Consider the following 19,720-nt stretch of genomic DNA (forward strand, 5'->3'; position numbering starts at 1 on the left):
CCCTTCTTTACTATAATGGATTTCAGGCTTTCATCGTAGTGGGCCTTCTTCCCTTATTTGTTGTAGTGAATCTTGAGCTTGCGTCGTAGCGGGCCTTCTTTTCTTCTTCATCATAGTGGATCTCGAGCTTCCGTCATAGTGGGCTTTGAAGTCTCACTGTGACATAGTTAATTTTATGGATCTTTCCACTATGGTGGATTTCAAAGCTCATAACATTATGGTGATTTTCGAGGTATCTCTCATTAGGGTGGGCTTCGGGTTTGTCGATTGTGGGAGGAGAGAGATTGACAGCTCCCCCTTAAATCCCTCACTCACTAAGGAGCAGGGCTCATTCCATACCTGGGCCTCTAGGCTCCAAATTTTTTAGGATGTCAGGAGCTCCCAATCCTACCTCCCATAGGTCTCTAAAGGAGTGTTTATATTGTCTCGAAAGGACGGGTTAATCTTCATTCTCCCCTCCTCGGTGTTGGTCCTATTCTTCTAAACTCGATCAGAATTACTAGTCATAAATGCCCTGCAAGCGATAAGCCTGCTGCCCCCGGAACATCTCTGCTTTGGCGTTCCTTCCATGGGGCGATAAGCCTGTAACATCTGTAAAGTCATTCCCCTAGTGTTTTGCCCATGCGGACCAACCAAAGGAAGGGGGGGCGGGTAGACTCAGTAGGTCACCTATAGATTGTTGTCTACAGAGACTGATTGGGTTGGTCCAATGGCCCTCCATGGACTATCAGTCATGTGACCGACAAACTATATCTTCCTCCATATCAACACCTAGTGAGGGATGACTCTACCATCATTTTGTCTTGTTAGTATCTTTATGACAATCAAACGAGGGAATTAGATTAGTATCAGAATATTTTCTATCAAATATATAAATATAATTTAAAGGTAACGTCCATAGATAAATCTCTCTCTCTCTCTATATATATATATATATATATAAAGCTCAGTGACGCTGGGAGATCTATGGTTTACAGAGTTAATAAATCAATTATAACAAATCTTTTTTATTGGGTCATAGACATTAGCAGGTTGATGCCCATCTTGTCGCCTTGGACATTTGGTAATGATTCTTGCTTTGTATAATTCAATTTTAATGGACAATGGAACAAAAAATTGATGCCCATTCACTAGTAAATAATGAATCTGCACTACGGAGACAAGCACTCGCTAGTCAAACCAGAGAAAGAAATAATAATGCACGGATTAACTCCATGCAACATCTACACAGTGTTAGGAGCACAAACAGCTAGATAATGTAGCTACAAAGATGATCTGCTTGCCTCTAAACTACAACACGGTACTGAGCAAAGATCTGAGGTGGTGCAGGCAATGACCAGCAATTGCTGTTCCTCTTCACCAAGAACTAAGATTCCACGGTGGTGTCAGGGTCAGCTATTTCCAGTGCATGTTGGAGAAGCCCTGCCGGTTGCTGTTGTTGAGTGTCCCAGTGCTCCCATTGAGAGGACTCGCAGGCCTGCAGGAGGATTCGCTTAAGGTGCCCCGTGTGGGTTGTTGGACCGCTGCCTGCCGGCGACCTCCCTCCTGGAGAATGCTTTGCAGGGGCAGATGCCGAATCTAAGTCATTAATCTGCTTTGACTCTTTTTTCCCACCTGCCAAAGAACAATGAATTGCTTCCGTTACTGAATTTACAAGCAACGATTGAGAACCAACGATCGAGTCAGCACATTGGTGATTTAGATTTAATATGCTGTGCTTTTCGTAAGGTTGTTCCTTTGTGACTTACAGACCATATTTCGAGTCGGATACAATGAGGGAAGGCTGCATACATTGACCCTCTTCTGACCCTGTATTCATGGGAGTTTCGTGCTATGTTTTTTTATGCTACGCTTTTTGTAAAAAAAAAAAAAAAACTATGATAACTTCTGAATGGCCATCGACTAATCATCTTACCGGGGAGGATTAGGAAAAATGGACAGAATTGAAGGGTTAAACTGGTAACTGAAAGTTTGTAGAATTAGAGACAACTTCACATGCATCTGAGCTGGGGTGCAGGATAAGTTCTCAACAACAATAAGTTGACAGATTACAAGCAATTTGGAAAAAGAAAAGGGTTGACCCGAGCAATTTGTCATGGAATGTCAAAAAGGTGGTAGAATTGAGGGAATCAGCAATTACATAGCACTTATGTATAACATATATTGCAGTAATGTTGATTTTATAGGAATTTTAAGCAAGAGAAAAAGGGGCAAAGTAGAAATGAAGAAAAATCTAAACCAGACTTAGTAGCTCATATAATGTGAAGTATGCCAAAGATAAGAGAAATATTATGCAATAGAAGCAATGACAAACCTGGACCGCGGATGCAGCCGTCAAAAGTCCTGCAACTCCACCACCTAAAACACGTCCATCGGGACCAACCAGTGAAACACTCAAGCCACCCGTTCGACTATGCTGACCACCAACCACTCTCCGTGAGTAGAAATGATCCCGATAATGATAAGATTTCAAATTGTCCCTGCATAAGAACGTTTACACACGTGAGAAGCCAGAGAAAGAAAATAGAGAGCCAAATATCCTGAATACTGAATGTCAAAGGGAGACAATATACAACGGGATTATGAGTTTGTCTTTAAAACCTTCAGGTGGAGTAGGTCTCTGAATTACAAGATCTGAAAATGACAATCACATTTTTGGCTGGTATTCTAAAAAGACATGAAGGAACACTGTTTAATTAACAAGATGGATAGTTATTTCAGCATAAAAAACTGTTCTTTTCTATTTGGCCGGCCAAAATGTCATATGCATCCAGGACACTTTCTGGTCATGTATATGGATTAAATTCACAGTCATGAAATGAATCTACACAAATCAAAGGAAACTAAATATTATAACTTGCCAATGGTTATATAGCTTTTGAAATTACTCAAAACTAAGCCGTATCAGTTATTAAGTAACAAACCTCATAAGTTACAGATCCACCGGATGTTGATGCCCGACGAAGAGATACATTTGATATAGCACCATTTGCCGAAAGAACACATATGGCACGTCGTCCATTCTGAGAAAAGGACATGATTTTGGATGATACATCCTGAAAATATAAAATTTAGAACGATTATTATATCATCCCTTGTGTATCAAGATCTTGCAAAGTTCATGGACCTTCTTCTTGGACATCCAATTTCAGTGAGGTATTTGTAATCAAGATCGTCATCATCAAATCCAAACAAAGGCATTTTAAAAATAAAACAGAAAATACTAGCCTAAATTGTTGTGCTCCAGTTCATGTACTTTATGCATAAAAGCGACTGAATAATCTGAAGCATTTGGCAACTAGTCAGCAGGAAATTCAAAGTTGTCATAGCCATCATCCAAGCTTTTTGCTATGAACAATGGTGCCAGTTTTAGAGCACAACATATAATCATTAAGGTTCTCAAGAATTTAACGATCATAAAATAAATTATCAAATCAATGTCAAGATTCTGCAGTTCTTGGTGCCTGATTCAACTCAAAAACAAAACAAAACAAACAAACAAACTAGGTAAGAGCAACTTGTCTTAAGAGGCAAATTGGCAGGTAAATATCTGCATGGTTGAAGTTTAAGCTCATGCAACATGTCACATGTGTGGTTCATAGCCCATAAGATCAGAAACAAAGAATCAGGGATGAGCTTCCAAAAAGTGCAGTCATTTCCATGATTTTTTATAATAACTGTAGTAAAAGAAATCTATATAAAGGATGTTAAGACATCCAAGAACAGTGTGATGCTAGCTAAAAGGAAAATATTGCTAGCATTTTACCCATTTCCAAATAAAAAAACAAGCTTATCATCCAAAACATAAGATACCTCTCCAGTCTTTACTGTAATCACATGAGGAGTAAACCCAACCCCTGCTGATCCTGCAAGTTATTTTCTTGTTACAAGAATTAACAATCTGGATTATAAGTAAACTATCCAAAAATTTCAGGATCAACTGATATGGATGATCAAAGACACAACAAACATCAGAAGCCTCAGAAAAATGTAATATACACAAACTGTGCCAATACAAACAGACTATACATGCTCACTTGAAAAATTTGCAAAAGTGCATCTAATTTAGACAATCATAATTAACAAAATAAATTACCTATGGTGATAGAGATAATTATTTTGCTTGCCAAGAGAACAAAATGAATTATAATGCGCTCGTAAAATGAATCCAGCAAGTTCAACAATAAACATGACATTACCTAATAATAGATCGCATATGGAACTCTTGACTATAAGCTATAGTCTACCGTATATTTAATAACCAAGTCGACGTCTTTTTCCGAGAAATGCACAACTAAATAAATTTATGCTATACAATCATATTTTGCAGTTTAAAATTTCAGCTTCCAACCGTTTAGTGTGGAAAAGATCATTCAGTATATGGCAACTTCATTATTAATAACAAGAAGGGAGAAGGCATAGAGGTAATTCTCCAATGGGTCATTTCTCGACTGTCAGATCCCCCAGAAACTCAAGTCCTGGCAGTACCCAAAAACCTCCTCACCCCTTTGACATAGGTCCTATGCTTCCTACACCATCAAAAGGCTCAGTTTTTATATCCTATAACAAAAATAGTATAACTCCGATGACACAGATCAACAAAGACCGATTAGAGATTCTATCCATGTTTCATTAACCCCAGAAACTCAAGTCCTGGCAGTACCCAAAAACCTCCTCACCCCTTTGACATAGGTCCTATGCTTCCTACACCATCAAAAGGCTCAGTTTTTATATCCTATAACAAAAATAGTATAACTCCGATGACACAGATCAACAAAGACCGATTAGAGATTCTATCCATGTTTCATTAACGATAATGAAAAAGTTCATCAGAGCAACTGATACGATTAGACATATAAATGCACATATATGTCACTGATATGATAGTTTGGAAAAAAATTCAAAGACTGATTAGACATATGAATGCACATAGAGGTCTAATTATGATGAATACGATGCTAACAAAGTGGAGCAACTGAGATTACCCAGAGCAAGCATCTGCAGCTTCTTGCCAAAACCTTTTGGCAGGACCCTTGCTTTCTTTATAGTATCTGCTGAGACCGATGTCACGGTGTTAGTAGCCTCTGTAGTGTGTGAGAATCCACCAGATCCGGGCAGCAACGGAGCGGCAGTCGGTACAGGGGTCAGGGCAAGGGCCATTGAACCATCAGGAACATATTTCCTTGGTTGCCTGCGCTTTCGTTTCACAGGCTCCTCCATATTGATGTTTAGAACATGTGCAGGCATCGCCGAGGACATTCCATCAGGTCCTCCTGCACTGAATCCACCTCGTGGGGATTGCACCGAACACTTGTGCATGCTGACGTCGAAGGATTCCCTACAGGCCATGATTCCCGGTTTGGAACTCACATCAACGCAACCAAACAGCAGCTCCAGAGGCCATCACTGGGAATTCTAGCTCTACTCTTCATTATTATGATAGATCATCACAGTCCACAACCATTTCCAGTCTAAAAAGAAGAAAAGAAAAACAAAATCTTCGTCTATTTCCACCGAAGTCTCGAAATTTTACTGTTCAAATCAAGAACTAACAAGATCAGGAAAGCAATATTTACCAAATAAATCACTATCAGGAAGCTTGAAAATACTAGCAGTAAACAGATATGGAGAAAATCCAATCTTTTACCTAGACTTACAGCAATAGCAACAGGATCGAGCTTCGATTAACAGTAGAAAGCAAGAAGTGACAAAGCAAAAGAAATACGAAGCAACAAATAATGAGTTAAACGAGAAAAAAAGGAAAGGCCATGGCAGCATAATAAAAACCCTAAAAGTAATCAGGATCTACCCAAAAAAAAAAGGTCAAGGAAATACCCTACCACACCATCGTCTCTGGATTCTTCCCAAGATTCCAGCCTTTTTTGTTTTCCAATTTCGCTGAAAAATCATTAAATTGCCTCTAATTACGAAAAATAGGAGAAAGCGGGGAGGAAAAACGTCAAAGTTTGGTAAGAGAAAGGGGCGGAACTTCGCTGACCCGTTTGACGGAGAGCTCCAAAAGCCAGCATGCCAAAGACAGGAAACACAAGGGCGGAAATCGAAGCCTATTATTTCTCCCACTTGTCTCACTTTTAGATTCTTTTTCCTCCTTTTGAGGGAAGGCATTTGCTTTCTTTACAGTTTTGTTGCCTCCTCGATTTTTCCTCTCCTCTTCCCGTGCAATTGTGTGACTCCATATCCCCCCAACAGCAATTATTAGGTGCGCAATGCAACCGAGCGTCCGTGCATCGATCTTTACATGTGAGCTCTTACGTACTCCGTGAACGGCGACTCCGTGGCTTGACAATAGGCGTGCATTTCGGCATGACCATGCGGCCACGCGGCTGCTTTGCTTCTCTTTTGCTCCTCTCAGCCAATTACAGTCACAATTACAATTTGCATTTCTATTTATCAGCTTACGAACACTGCCCAACGACAACACTCCGTCTCACATTTGAACCAAAGAGCACAATGCCACAACTCTTGACAAATTAGTCCATCTCATTACACTACACGCATGAGAAGCCAAATAAATGAAGTACGATTCCTCATGTAATTCTGTGACATCAATTGTTTTCAGTGAATGCATCACCAATACCTACTAAGCTAAACAATACTAAAAAGACTCGTCTTATTACAACACATTCATCGCTTAGCTCTTTTTTCAGTGAATGTATCACCGTTACCTACCACAATAAAAGCCAAAGCATATGCTTGCAGAAAACCTGCAGCAAGAGCCTACATCTTAGCTTCCTTGTCCTCGTATTCGGCTTCAGGAGTTTGGTCTCCGCTGCTGCCGGCAGATCCAGAACCAGAAGAACCTCCTCCGCCTTGTTGCATATGCTGCCCGATCTTTGAGACAGCCTTGTTTGCAGCATCCATCTTCTCCTTTATTTTCTCCACATTGTCTTCGCCCATTGCAGCCCTCAAATCAGCCACAGAATCTTCAATCTCTCTGGCAATTTCTGCTGGTATCTTATCTCGGAACTCCCCAAGGCTCTTCTCGATACTGTAAATCGTAGTGTCTGCTGTATTTTTGACATCGATCAGTGTCTTTCTCTCCTGGTCCTTCTGAGCATGAAGCTCTGCCTCCTTTACCATTTTTTCTATCTCCTCTTCAGATAGCCCACCCGAGGACCTAATGGTGATCTCCTGTTCCTTGCCTGTTGCTTTGTCCTTGGCTGAGACCTTCACGATCCCGTTTGCATCAATGTCAAAGGTAACCTCTATTTGGGGCATACCTCTTGGTGCAGGAGGAATTCCAGTGAGCTCAAACTCCCCAAGAAGCTTATTATCCGAAGCCATTTCCCTCTCACCCTGCAGTACTCGGATGCCGACCTGGGTTTGGTTATCAGCTGCAGTAGAGAAGAGCTGACTCTTCTTGGTTGGAATGGTTGTGTTTCGGTTGATAAGCCTGGTAAAGATCCCTCCGAGGGTCTCGAGACCAAGGGAGAGCGGGGTGACATCAAGCAGAAGAAGCTCCTTGACATCACCTCTCAGGATGCCACCTTGTATGGCAGCTCCCATGGCAACAGCCTCATCGGGGTTCACACCCTTGCTAGGTGTCTTCCCAAATATCTGGCTGACGATTTCCTGAACCTTTGGGACCCTTGACATCCCACCAACCAAAAGTACTTCATCGACTTCTTTTGCCGAGATGCCTGCATCTTTCAGACAATTGCCGCACGGGATGCGGGTTCTCTCAATAAGATGGTTAACAAGAGATTCAAACTTTGATCGTGTCAGTGTGATATTGAAGTGCTTTGCTCCAGAAGCATCAGCAGTAATAAAAGGAAGGTTTATCTCCGTCTGCGTGGTTGATGACAACTCCACTTTTGCTTTCTCAGCTGCTTCTCTTAGCCTTTGTAATGCCAATCTGTCTTTGGACAAATCGATGTTATCGGTTCTTTTAAATTCACTGACCAGATAGTCCAGCAATGCATTGTCAAAGTCTTCACCACCAAGGAATGTGTCCCCGTTGGTAGCCTTGACCTGGAAACAGAAAATCACATTATAAAAAATGAAAAATGATAACAAAGAATTTAGACAAGCATGTCAAGAACAAACCTCAAACACCCCATTGGAGATTTCCAGGACGGAGACATCAAAAGTACCACCACCCAAATCAAAGACGGCAATCAAGCCCTCCTTGTTGTTCATTCCATATGAAAGGGCAGCAGCAGTGGGCTCGTTGATAATCCTCAGGACCTCGAGCCCAGCAATCCTCCCTGCATCCTTTGTTGCCTGACGCTGTGCATCATTAAAGTATGCAGGGACAGTGATGACTGCCTTTGAAACAGATTTACCAAGATAAGCCTCTGCTGTTTCCTTCATCTTAGTGAGGACGAATGCACCAATCTGGCTTGGCGAGTATTGCTGACCATTCATTTCAACCCAAGCATCTCCATTGGGTGCCTTGACGATTTTGTACGGCACCATTTTCAGTTCCTTTTGTGTCTGGGAGTCATCAAACCTTCTTCCTATCAACCGCTTGGTGCCAAATAAAGTGTTTGTTGGATTTGTCACAGCTTGGCGCTTTGCCGGAGTACCCACCAAAAGTTCACCCTTCTGATTGAAGGCAACAACAGAGGGTGTGGTCCTTGCACCTTCTGCATTTTCAATCACCTTTGGACTCTGATACAATCATCCAAGATATATTCATTCTATTAGAAAATCTTTGGATCAGGCAAAAGTTCTAAGCATAAGTGATAATTTCAACAACATAATAAAGTCTTCCTAGAACTTGTACTAGTTCCACAATCAAGAAGGCCCTAAAATGGCCCAGTATAGAAAACAAAACATGTAAACAAAGGTGTACCTTTCCCTCCATGACAGAGACACACGAGTTTGTGGTGCCCAAATCAATCCCGATAACATCTGAACTTACAGGCTTTGAGCTGCAAAAATCAGTCAGTTTAAAAAGATCAGATGCAAGAAGGCAGTGGAACAACTATCAGACAGGCATATAAATTAACAAAAAAAGAGGATCTAGCGAAAGGTGAAGAGGCCAAATTGCGTTACCTGAATGCTCTTGCAGCAGCAGCCCATCTTTGCGTTAATGGAGTGCCATGTGATGCCTTCAGAAGATTAGAAGTCTGGATATACAGAACAACAATGTGAAAATGTAGACTGGTGAAGAACACGCATACAGAACAAAACTTGCACAACCACAGATAAGCTGAGCCCCAGAAAGATTCAAAACTTTAAGCTTGATATTCTACAAGGTTCATAAAGGATCATTGCAATCATTTCTGCAAATTGACACTCACTATGTCCTCGAGTAAAGAAAATCAAACAAACATCGCCAATTTTAAACGGCTTCATGCATCCTTCGGAAACCCCAATCACCCGCCCAATATTTTGATGTCAACCAAGCCTCCAGATCCGACCACACAAACAGTAAAACCTCATACATAATCTTTCACGACCGTGACAAATTATATCGATTGGGACAGGAATGGCGAGAGCTCACAGGGTGTATGAACTAGAAACTAAATGACCTCTACACCCAAGACAACATATAATCCTGTCATGAAAAATGAATACTGCCAAGATTGTGTTTCGAACAACAGATTGACCGGTCATATGCCACTCACAGAAGGAAAAACAAAAGCAAAACAACAACAAATCATTTCGCCAGTCTTGGGTTTAAAAATGATAGATCAGATTAGAAAAGGTTGGAGTTCTCCAGTAGAAACTCAATAGAAGAGGGTGTAGCGAAGGACCTGCGGCAGAGCGGAGGTGACGGCAGAGACCAAGGACCTGGACCTGGATCTGGCCATCCTCGAGAGAAGCACGGAGCCGATCGCCATCGAAGAAGAGTCGAGAGCCTCGAAGAGAATGGGGGGCGGAAGGAGGAGGGGTTTGTTTCTTGAGGGCGAAGAGGAGCAATATAAAACCCTAGAGAGAGAAGTAAACCCTCGAGACGGCGGCGGATGCTTGGAGAAGGGGGCGTGCCATTACTTCAAATAAACAGAAGAAAAAGGTGGGGTTGGAAATAGCTGGAAGGTTCTAGATGACATGGCGGCGCGCGGGTTCCCTCCTCCGTCTTCCATTTGATGGGAGTACGTGTCCATTGGTGGATCAATCACATCAAAGCAGGGTTAAATGGAATCACGATTTTCCTAACAAATATTCACATTTTAAGTATTTTCTTATAACATTTTTTTATTTTTTGAATAGTATGTTTAATGTAAAAAAATACTTAAAATATTCTTTTAAAAGTTTTTTCGCTATTTTCTATATCACTGGTACAGATTGGCTCGTTTATAGTACTTTTAATTATATTTATAATAGTTTATTAATATATTAAAATCAATTGTTTGAATTAAAATTATAACCGAAATATGCTAAATCTGAATACAACAAATATCTTCGAATTCAAACAAAACTAATAATCAATTCTAATACATTTTAAGTTTTTCTTTTTTTAAATAAATATTTTTTAAATGTAAAAAATACTTATAATATCTTTTAAAAGTTTTACGCTCTATTTTTTATTTTTTTTACCAGTTTTCGTAACTTTTAATTGTTATGTAATTATAATATCATATATTTTAGGCTTATAGTTAATTTAGTTGAGGTTAAAAGTTTATTTAAATAATTTACAGTATTATCAAGTGGGTTTTATTGAAGTCGCCAAAAACACTATAACAAAAGAAAAAGATTTTGATGCACAATCGGTATTCTGAATTGACTATTTTCATGAACTATTACTCTCTATCTGTCGTCTCATCTCTTCCATCTTTGCATCGCTTTCCGTGTGAGTGCTGCAAAGGTACGAATGAGCTCTTTGCCATGGCTTTTGCTGGAATCCTAAAGGTGTAGGAACGGGAGAAGAGCGATGACTCGATGGTAAAAGTAATCTCCAAGGCTCCACCATGTCATGTTGATCGCAAGTAGAAGCGCTCGTCGACCGAAGCAGAGGGAAGAGTTGGTTCCGCATGGGGAAGAATGAATGTGTTCGCTCTATCCGCAGGCATACATGATGGGAAGAGGACACTATGGAACTTAGCAAAGAAAGGAACACGATTTGACTTTCAATTGCAAACCTCCAACCACACTTGAAAGGGAGAAAGGATAAGAAGGAGAGGAAGAAATTAAGATTCCTTGCTTTAGCGTTCAATTTTCTTTTCTTCTTATGTGTCCCGGCGATGGCTACACCACTGGTTTCTTTTGGGGTTAGAGCTCCACTTCAAGCCAACCACTGGTTCACTTTGATTGATGTTGATGGCTACATCTCCCACTCATTGCATAGTTCATAATATTGTATATGTTGATCATACTCTTAGAAATTTCGATCCGAGTATCCCAAGATTTTCTATTGGGCGAGCGACTACTACTGGATTCCCTTTTTCTTTTCACTCAACTACTACGTTTAAATAAAATAGGAAGACGGTGTCTCCTCCAAATGTAGCTTTCGTGCAAATGTACACACAGCTCAGCCAATAATTCAGCCTTCAATTCTCGATGAACAGATCATCCATCCATTCGTTGTCATATAATTATTTCCAACACAATGGTTCTGCCACATATGTTCTTCAGAAATCTTTGAGCATCCTACAGCCTCTGGGAAAATGATTTGTGATGCTCAAACCATCCTCTCATCTTTTTGTCCTTTCTTAGTTGCAGGTTACCGATGACCGTCTCTCGGCATTGAACCGTAGCAGGAGCTTAACCAGAGCATGAAAGATGCAGTGAATTCAGTCTCTTTCTTTGTATGTGAAAATTACTCTCTGTCTCTCTCTCTCTCTCTCTTTGGATTTCCTTTGGTGAACACATTCATGCACACAAGCGAAGTGAAAGCCAGTATAGGCATGTAGTGATCAATGATTGATACCTCGGGAAATGTTTACCGCAGTGGAATTACTCGCTGGATATGAACTCCTCCTTGTCTTTTGTTTCTTTGTTTCTTGCGAGGAAAATGCTCGGCACATTTCGGCAAACAGCCATATATAAATAACACGCTTTCTCTGTGTTCTGTACCAACTTCCTCTTCCCCGCCCCCCCCGCCCCTCTTTCTACATTAACGCCGCTTTCCTCATCTCTCCGGTGGCCATCGGTGACCAGGAAGCCTCATTTGAGTGAGTCTTCTTTGGTCTTTTGGTTTGAGACTTGGAAGTCCTCTGTTTCGTTGCCAGGCGCTGGAATACTCCTCCAGAGGCCGAGCTGGTGGTCGCTATCGAGAGTAGCTAAAAGATTGCGTTTTTAGACGCAGAGAGAAGGAAGACATGGTAAAGGCGGCATCTTTATGTTTTCTGACGCGCTTTCTCTTCATCTTTTATTGACGGATGAGGATTTGAGTTTCCAGGTGATGACGAGCCCTATGTTTCGATTGGGGAACGAGGACACGGGTCCGCCATGGCTGCGGCCGCTCCTGAAGGCGAGCTTCTTCGTCCCCTGCCAATTTCATGGGGATTCCAACAAGAGCGAGTGTAACTTGTACTGCTTGGATTGCATGGGGAATGCGCTCTGCTCCTACTGCCTCCCGGGCCACAAGGATCACGACGTCGTTCAGGTTCTTTCTCTTGCTCTCTGTCTTTATTCTCATGGAAAGAGAATTTCCATTGAATCCGTCGGTAATTCTTGCGTAGATTCGGAGGTCTTCGTATCACAATGTGATCAGAGTGTCGGAGGTGTCCAAATTCATAGACATCTCTTGCATCCAAACCTACATTATCAACAGCGCCAAGATAGTGTTCCTCAACGAGAGGCCGCAGTCAAGGCCCGGAAAGGGAGTCACCAACGCTTGCGAAATCTGCAGCCGCAGCCTCTTGGATTCCTTCCGGTTTTGCTCCATTGGCTGCAAGGTTGGATGCTTCCTCTTCCTCTTCCTCTTCCGAATCGTTTCACACCTTTAATCCAAATCGATCTCAACGTCTATCGCCCCCTGTATATCGTGGTGGTGGTGTTCTCAGCTAGAAGGTATGAGGACGGACCCAGAGCTCACCTTCACCCTCCACCCCAAGCCTCGCCGCGAGCCGATGCATGGCTCTGAATCCGACGAGTCATCGACCAGTCGAAAGCTGCGAAAGACCTCAGGCATTAGCAGAAGCATCACCCAACTCCCTGCAGCGAAATGGGGCAACGAAGGTAGCAGCATCTCTTCCGGGACTCCTCCCATCGTCATCAGCTACCGGACATCCCGACGGAAGGGCGTGCCTCATCGGGCTCCATTCTAAGGTTGTGGATATGTACCGTGAATATATAACACCATAGGAATAACGAAACCAAAGTGTATGGTTCTTAGTTTCTTCTCCTTCCTATTTGGACATAATGGAAGTGTGAGGAAGAAGTGGGCTTCATGCATCTTATATCGACTAGGATACGTTCATCTCGAGAGATACAAAGTTTGATTCTTTGAGGCTAAAGAGAAGATGAATCAACGAGCACGATGACATCTTTGCAAGGAGTTGAACCTAAAAGCTCTCATGAGATAGGGTGGAAAGGAGGTCTACTGTGAAGAACAAGATGTCTACCAAGCCAACAGATGTTGTGTGACTGTGCCACAACCACCGGTCGAGCTCCGGTACATCACATCGAGCTGTGGCTCGGTGGAGACGCATGCAGGAGCCACCACAAGCAGGCCAGTAATCGATGGGGACCCCTCTCTCTCTCTCTCTCTCTCTCTCTCTCTCTCTCTCTAATGCTTGAACCATGTGTAAAGTAGACTTGTTTGCTTGTTGTTTGCTTGTCAACAAACGTGGCCTCCGAATTCTCTAATCCTCCCCATGTAAAGAAGGATGATGTGATGAGGCAAAGAGTATCTGATTTAGCATATGCGATCAAAGTGTCTTCTCCAAAGTTGAGGTAAAGCACGAAAGACGAACTGAAATAGAGTGCGCAGTTTTGAGGTTGATGAAAGTCAAAACTTTGAAGTCAAACAAGTGGTCAACCTCCCTCCTCCAAAACAGGAGCAGGAGAAAGCCTTTCTCTCCCAGTCGAAGAAAATGGAGACCCAAACGAGCCTTCTCTGCCCCCCAGGATGCAGTGAAGACCGAATGGCAGTGACACGGACAGATAGTCAACCTTAAACGCTGAGACGGCAGCGTGTGGCATGGTGGTAGGACGATGGAGGATGGGCTGCTGCATGCGTGCTAAGTGAGACAGAGAAGAACAAGATGGTGTGCGGTCGCAGAGAGGGGATGGGGCACATTACGTTGGCCATGCATGTAATCTGGGTTCGACACCAGCAACACGCATACAAATATAATAAGCACATCACGCAAGCCATGCATGTATGTAATCTGGCCCTGTCACCTCTCCCTCCACAAACCCTAAACCGCGCTCTGCTGTGTACTCTAAAATTTACGTGTTCATTCCTTCCCAGTTGTTTGACGTCAGCTTGGCTACTGGGGAGCAAATCTACACCAAAGAACTAACGAGGACAAGCAGCGAGGAGACAATTGTGATGCCACATATAATAACAAAGAGCAAGGAGGTGCAACTAAGCAACCATGATCGGAGTACACATCACATCCATTGAATGCATAGGTTGGACAAGAAGAACCAAAAGTCCACTTGATACAACAAACACCCTCGCTAAAAGATTCGAGTCATCTGTGATGCAATGAAATCAACCAAAAAAGGGTTAAAAAAAAAAAACACTCACAGACTTGGCAATGAATCCTGCGAGATCAAGTTCAACTGCACTCTGCAAGATCGAAATCTTGGCAATAGTCCTCTACCGAAATGACTTGGGATGGTTCTCTCAGTTCCCGGATTAATTCAGAAAGCTGGATCATCATTATAAGCTGCAAATTCTACAACCAACATATTTATGAGAGCAAGAGCAGCTACACTTCATAAATAGCATAGCCTACAAGCAGGCAGTTCTATACAACATTTAACAATGGGATTAATGTCTTCATCCAGACAAAGACTTGGCTATGGAAATGGAATCGGAAGTAGAATTCACCAATCACCATAACCCTGCACTGTCTGCAACTAGCAGTCGCGAACAGAATCAACAGAAAGGTTTGCCAGCTGAAACATTTGATAACTTAGAACTACGATCATCTTACCAACTGGGAGAGACGAGCGGTTCAGTTAATGCAGTGAGTTCCGCCATACCAGTAGGGTATTGGCTTCTCTCAAACTCCGTGCTCTCTGATAATCAATTTCTGCATCTGAGAATGATAGGCCTAGATGAGCTCGCTTTCCAACATGGTGATCTGGGGCCCCCAGGTCATTTTCCTCTCCACCATTTGTATCAGGGTTGACATCCAGTAAAGGAGAGGTATCTTTGGACTGAAAGTTTGGTTTAGGACCTGGGCAGCATTAAAGTTATGGATGCATTAGATTTATACAGAAAAAAAAAAAAAAAAGATGATGCAATAGATGTGGTATTCCGTAGCGTCTGTCTTGTATCGTCTACACTCCACAGTGATATTTTGGGAGTTAATTTTTAGTCAGTATATAAATCAACTTCAATCTCATTATATTGCCAACTTCAATATAATTAAGATTACCTGCATACATGTAGTTGCGGTCAGATTTGCAATCAACTTTGACTGCAACCTGAGCTGTCATTCGTTTTGGGCTCATAGGATCCAGCAAATTAGACACCATTTTACCTTTGGCATCAAACTCAGTAATGGGGCACTCTTCCATTCCGATTTTACTATTTGCAAATGGAGACATGCTGAAGGACTCATCGAGTGGATCAGATAGCTCCACATAGTTTTGTGTCGTGATAATCTCATCTGCACTGAACCCAAATGATGCTCTGTAGGCTTCAATCTCTTCCGCATCTTGTTTGCAAGTTTTGTTGTGTCTGTTTCCGCCACTGGAGTAAACATCAGCTTCCCTGGAAAAACTAAGCCTCCCTCTGGCATGAGGAAATGACTGCTGTGCCTGGTCCAAATGAAATTGAGCAGATGTTGCAGAATAAAAAAAGCTGGCATCAGGACACATAATGAAATTTCTAGTTGTAGCTGAATCAAGTCCAAACAGCTTGGATGATCTATTCGTGGAGCAGGGAGAGTCACGTGCAGATGCAGAAGCATCCCACAGTGTAGAAATATCCTGCTCGGGAAAAGGTGAAGATAGCCCAGTTCTAGGGGTTCCTGAGGCAGGTGATATAAGGCTGCTTGAAGGACTTCCAGGATAAAGCGAATAATTCAACCGGAGATCACCGCCAACCCCATAACCCGATGGCAAACAAGGCACACCATTCTTTTTTGCAGAACTTTTAATATCCAGAGATGAAGATAGAAACCGTGCAAAAGGCACATCCGGAGATGAGGGAGTTGTAAGGTGAGCTAGCTCGGGTGGAGGGGTTAGTGGAGCAGTTGATGGCTCCGTTGTGAAGGTAGAGAATACAGGAGGTGACACCAATTGAGTTTCATGAGCATATGGCCCAGTTGCAAACATGACTGATGATGGTCCTCCAGGAGAATTGGCTGATATTGACAAGAAACAGTTGGGTGATTGGGCAGTTGACTGGAGTGCAGAGTTCGTGAAAGATGCTGGTGATGAAGGCGGGGCAAGAATAGACAAGTTCAGTGTTGTATTTTCGTTAGAAATTCCAACAGATTGAGGCCCACTTGCATGAGTAGTTGATGCATTTCCATCTGGAGTACGGGATGCTGGAACAATCCGTTTCCCTCTTTTACGTGATCCAAAACAGGACAGTCCACCAAAGCAGCCACCCCAGCGACTCAGCTGGCACAAAAAAAAAAAAAAAAAAAGAGAAACATGCATGAGTTACATAAAATAATGCAAATAAACAAACCTGTATTCCAACCATGCATTTGCATAACTTCAACTAAATCAATTATGGGAAGTAATGTCCAAATGGAGGATAATCATACCCGGAAGTACCATGCATGTTGATTATCTAAAGAATTAATATAGTTTACTTCGAACAACAAATTATAGCCCTAACTTTGCTTCATTATCCTGTTGTCTAACAAGAATGTGCTGTCTATAGATGCATTTGTAGCCACCAGTTATCACTTTTCAGTCTAATCTAATAACTATTTTGAGTAGGGAGGAGGATTTGGATCCACTTAGGATGCTAAAGGGCAAAAGAAGACTATAAAGTTATTGTATCACTATTCATACAACAGTAAAATCATTGTTAATCATGCAAGATTGCAAATACTAAAAACCAAATGATAAGTAGATGTACGACTTCAATCAGTCACATTAAAAATCAAACAGATTAAGCTTAAAAAAGGAAATGAGCCAACCAGAACCAACAAAGCAAGTCCAGTGATGACCTAATCTATAGACTAAGGACTTGATAAAACACAACTTGTAGGCCCCCTTCTGTTGAGATAATGGCTGTATTTCTTAAAACGATTGACCAACCACAAATATAAAGAAACATGTCCAATACTCGGTGGCACATTGCTAGAATGAGACAACATAACAATGCATTCAATTGACAAGAAAAAAAAAAAACACAAATCTCATCTCTAACTCGTTTACCAAAAGAGATTCAAGAATATCTATTTCAATTGAGAAAATGGATATTGCTCTATTTTATCAAGAAAAGCAGAACTAACAAATAGCAACCACATGTTTTATCAAGAAAAGCAGAACTAACACATAGCAACTACTTATGTTCCAACGATGAGGGACTAAAAGAAATAGGATGATATTTGCTTCTCAAGAAAACATTTGATAGTACACATTTGTTCAGTGCAGACATCTTGTTCACTGTTTTCTTGGATTAATGGGAAATAATAATGGGTAATGTTTCGGAGAAAGGCAACAAGAATTTGTGAACCAAACTACAGATATGATGAAATCTGAAACTTAAATATACGCTCATGTTCCGAAGACTTCATAAAAGCCTTGATGACTCTGACGATTGGCTTTGCAACAGTCTAATAGAACAGGTAGACACCTCAGTTAATTAGGTAGGATAGTGAGGTCGAATGCAACCAACAGTTCATACAAGAAAAGGCGGGCACCACACCATCAGCATAATTTGCATTAGTCTGTGATCACAGATACACACACAATATAAGGGCAGTATTTTGCCATCAAAGTAGCACCTTTACGAAGATAATTTTGTGGATCCCAAACGTCAAATTGGTTAGCAAAACATTATCCAGAATATTAGGTGGATGCTCCATAGACTAAGTTACTGGTAAACGAAAAGAGTTTGAAGATCCAAATACTAAGGCAAAACCTGTCTTATTTATCCTTCAAAACATCAACGTAAATAAGATCCGTGAAAAGTCTTGGACTAATCACTTTTGATCACGAGATCAGATGTCAGTTTCCTAATTCCCAGCACCAAAACCCCACTTTGAAGTTCTTCTTTTTCTTTCTAAAAGAAATACCTATATGTATTTTTTAAGAAAGGTACTGATCCACCAAAAAAAAAAGGGGGCAGCATATAGGTAGATGATGCCAAAAAAGAGCTGTCATCCACACAAGACGAGCAAAATCTGTACATCGGAGCCCTAGATCTGACCACCAACGCCCACGACGAAACCATGGACGCGCGACGTGGTCTCCGATCTGTTTGTTTCTTTTCATGGCACTGCAATTGCTATCAAACCGAATCCAAAACGCACAAAGAGTCGCTCTAAACCTAACCATTCACTAGAAAAGAAGCAGAGCAAGCTATTAAGCGAAGATCGAGAGAGCGAAGAGGGCGAAGCGCATCATACGTACTGTATCCTGAGGACCCAGCCTCGGTTCGACGGAGCCAATGCCCGTGGCTGCCGCAGCGCTGATAGTCGCCGCCGCTCCCCCACCGCCGTTTCCTGCCATTCTCTATCCGCGGCCGCCGCTGCTCCTGCTCACATTGTCGTCTCTCGAACGAGCAGGATCTGCTCTGCTCCGCAGATGATCAGATTCCTCGGAAGAGGAGGAGGAGGAGGAGAAGCAGAGGCCTTTGCTAGTTTGCTTTGCCTGGGTTATAGTTCCGGGCTCGAGTCAGGACTGAGGAAGAGAAGCAGCACAAGTGTCCGTAGGTCCCGCCGTCCCTCCTCTCTCTCTCTCTCCCCTTCTCTTCGTCTCTGCTCGCTTGCTGTGTGCTCCCACCGCCTTCGTCCACTCTCCAGTTCGCGACTAAGCGCTGCCTCTTTCTCTCACTCTCTCTCCGCGTAGGTGCAGTCACTTTCTATCATTCTCGTTCCCTTTCATGCCGTTTCTTTTTGTTTCTTTGCCTCATTCCTCAGACTTGTGGTGTTTGCTTGCAGGTGTGAGCTAGAGATGCGTGAGATCAACCCCAAGAGATGGTGGGACCCGGCAGATATAGACTGGGGTATAGCATTGTGTTAGTTCCGATTAAATTTTGCCGCTAAGGTATTATTATTATTATTATTATTATTCAATATTACTATTCGTAACTTACTCATTACTCTTCATAATCTTATTTTTATTTTTTTTTTAATATTTTTAAACTAATCCTTCCTAAATGAAGGAAAATATCCTCCTCTTCCCTTTTCGTTCTCTTTTTCTTCGTAACAATGAGGTGACAATGATATCGGAAGAGATCAACGATGACAACAATGGAGGGGAGAGCATCGACCAAGCACAGGGTGACAAAGAGTATGGGAGACGGAAGCATCGACGAAGCTGGCCATAGGGAATTAGTAAGGAAGAATCACCGATGAAGTGTGGAGCCATAGGAAGCATGAGAGGAGAGTTCATTAGCAAAGCATAAAGCGAGGGGTGGGGGACGGCATCAATGTCGGTAGGATACATATGGTGATGATCGTAAGGGTTGTGAGGAAGGAAAAAAATATAAATT

The 19,720-nt window shown here is 42.1% G+C and overlaps 4 protein-coding genes across 6 annotated transcripts; 1 reads left to right on the forward strand and 3 right to left on the reverse strand.

Moving 5' to 3' along the window:
* Window positions 1-1,171: 1,171 nt before the first annotated feature.
* LOC135585936 (AT-hook motif nuclear-localized protein 10-like) lies at window positions 1,172-6,373 on the reverse strand. Of its 3 annotated transcripts, XR_010514679.1 has the most exons (6): window positions 5,999-6,373; window positions 4,986-5,898; window positions 3,814-3,866; window positions 2,925-3,056; window positions 2,315-2,480; window positions 1,172-1,614 (listed from the first exon to the last, which is right to left on the reverse strand). XR_010514679.1 is itself a non-coding variant. In XM_065189661.1 (5 exons), exons 2-5 carry the CDS (start codon window positions 5,347-5,349, stop codon window positions 2,412-2,414), a joined length of 618 nt encoding a protein of 205 aa, XP_065045733.1. In that variant the 5' UTR covers window positions 5,350-5,898; window positions 5,999-6,373; the 3' UTR covers window positions 2,310-2,411. The 3 variants fall into 3 exon arrangements, 1 of the variants encoding a protein (XP_065045733.1); XM_065189661.1 differs by lacking the exon at window positions 1,172-1,614 and having other exon boundaries at window positions 2,310-2,480; XR_010514680.1 differs by lacking the exons at window positions 3,814-3,866; window positions 5,999-6,373 and having other exon boundaries at window positions 4,986-5,123.
* Window positions 6,374-6,518: 145 nt separating this feature from the next.
* LOC135677383 (heat shock 70 kDa protein, mitochondrial-like) lies at window positions 6,519-9,949 on the reverse strand. Its single transcript, XM_065189660.1, has 5 exons — window positions 9,726-9,949; window positions 9,022-9,095; window positions 8,819-8,897; window positions 8,068-8,634; window positions 6,519-7,992 (listed from the first exon to the last, which is right to left on the reverse strand). Exons 1-5 carry the CDS (start codon window positions 9,810-9,812, stop codon window positions 6,739-6,741), a joined length of 2,061 nt encoding a protein of 686 aa, XP_065045732.1. The 5' UTR covers window positions 9,813-9,949; the 3' UTR covers window positions 6,519-6,738.
* A 1,443-nt stretch (window positions 9,950-11,392) lies between these two features.
* Window positions 11,393-13,339, forward strand: LOC135677909 (protein RGF1 INDUCIBLE TRANSCRIPTION FACTOR 1-like). The gene is made up of 5 exons (XM_065190319.1): window positions 11,393-11,717; window positions 12,141-12,233; window positions 12,311-12,517; window positions 12,594-12,809; window positions 12,918-13,339. Exons 2-5 carry the CDS (start codon window positions 12,231-12,233, stop codon window positions 13,179-13,181), a joined length of 690 nt encoding a protein of 229 aa, XP_065046391.1. The 5' UTR covers window positions 11,393-11,717; window positions 12,141-12,230; the 3' UTR covers window positions 13,182-13,339.
* A 1,108-nt stretch (window positions 13,340-14,447) lies between these two features.
* LOC103990230 (uncharacterized protein At1g76660-like) lies at window positions 14,448-19,159 on the reverse strand. Its single transcript, XM_065189663.1, has 3 exons — window positions 18,637-19,159; window positions 15,471-16,665; window positions 14,448-15,269 (listed from the first exon to the last, which is right to left on the reverse strand). Exons 1-3 carry the CDS (start codon window positions 18,733-18,735, stop codon window positions 15,049-15,051), a joined length of 1,515 nt encoding a protein of 504 aa, XP_065045735.1. The 5' UTR covers window positions 18,736-19,159; the 3' UTR covers window positions 14,448-15,048.
* Window positions 19,160-19,720: the final 561 nt, after the last annotated feature.

This window comes from Musa acuminata, chromosome BXJ1-6 (genome assembly GCF_036884655.1).
Source record: "Musa acuminata AAA Group cultivar baxijiao chromosome BXJ1-6, Cavendish_Baxijiao_AAA, whole genome shotgun sequence".
NCBI lineage: Eukaryota > Viridiplantae > Streptophyta > Magnoliopsida > Zingiberales > Musaceae > Musa > Musa acuminata.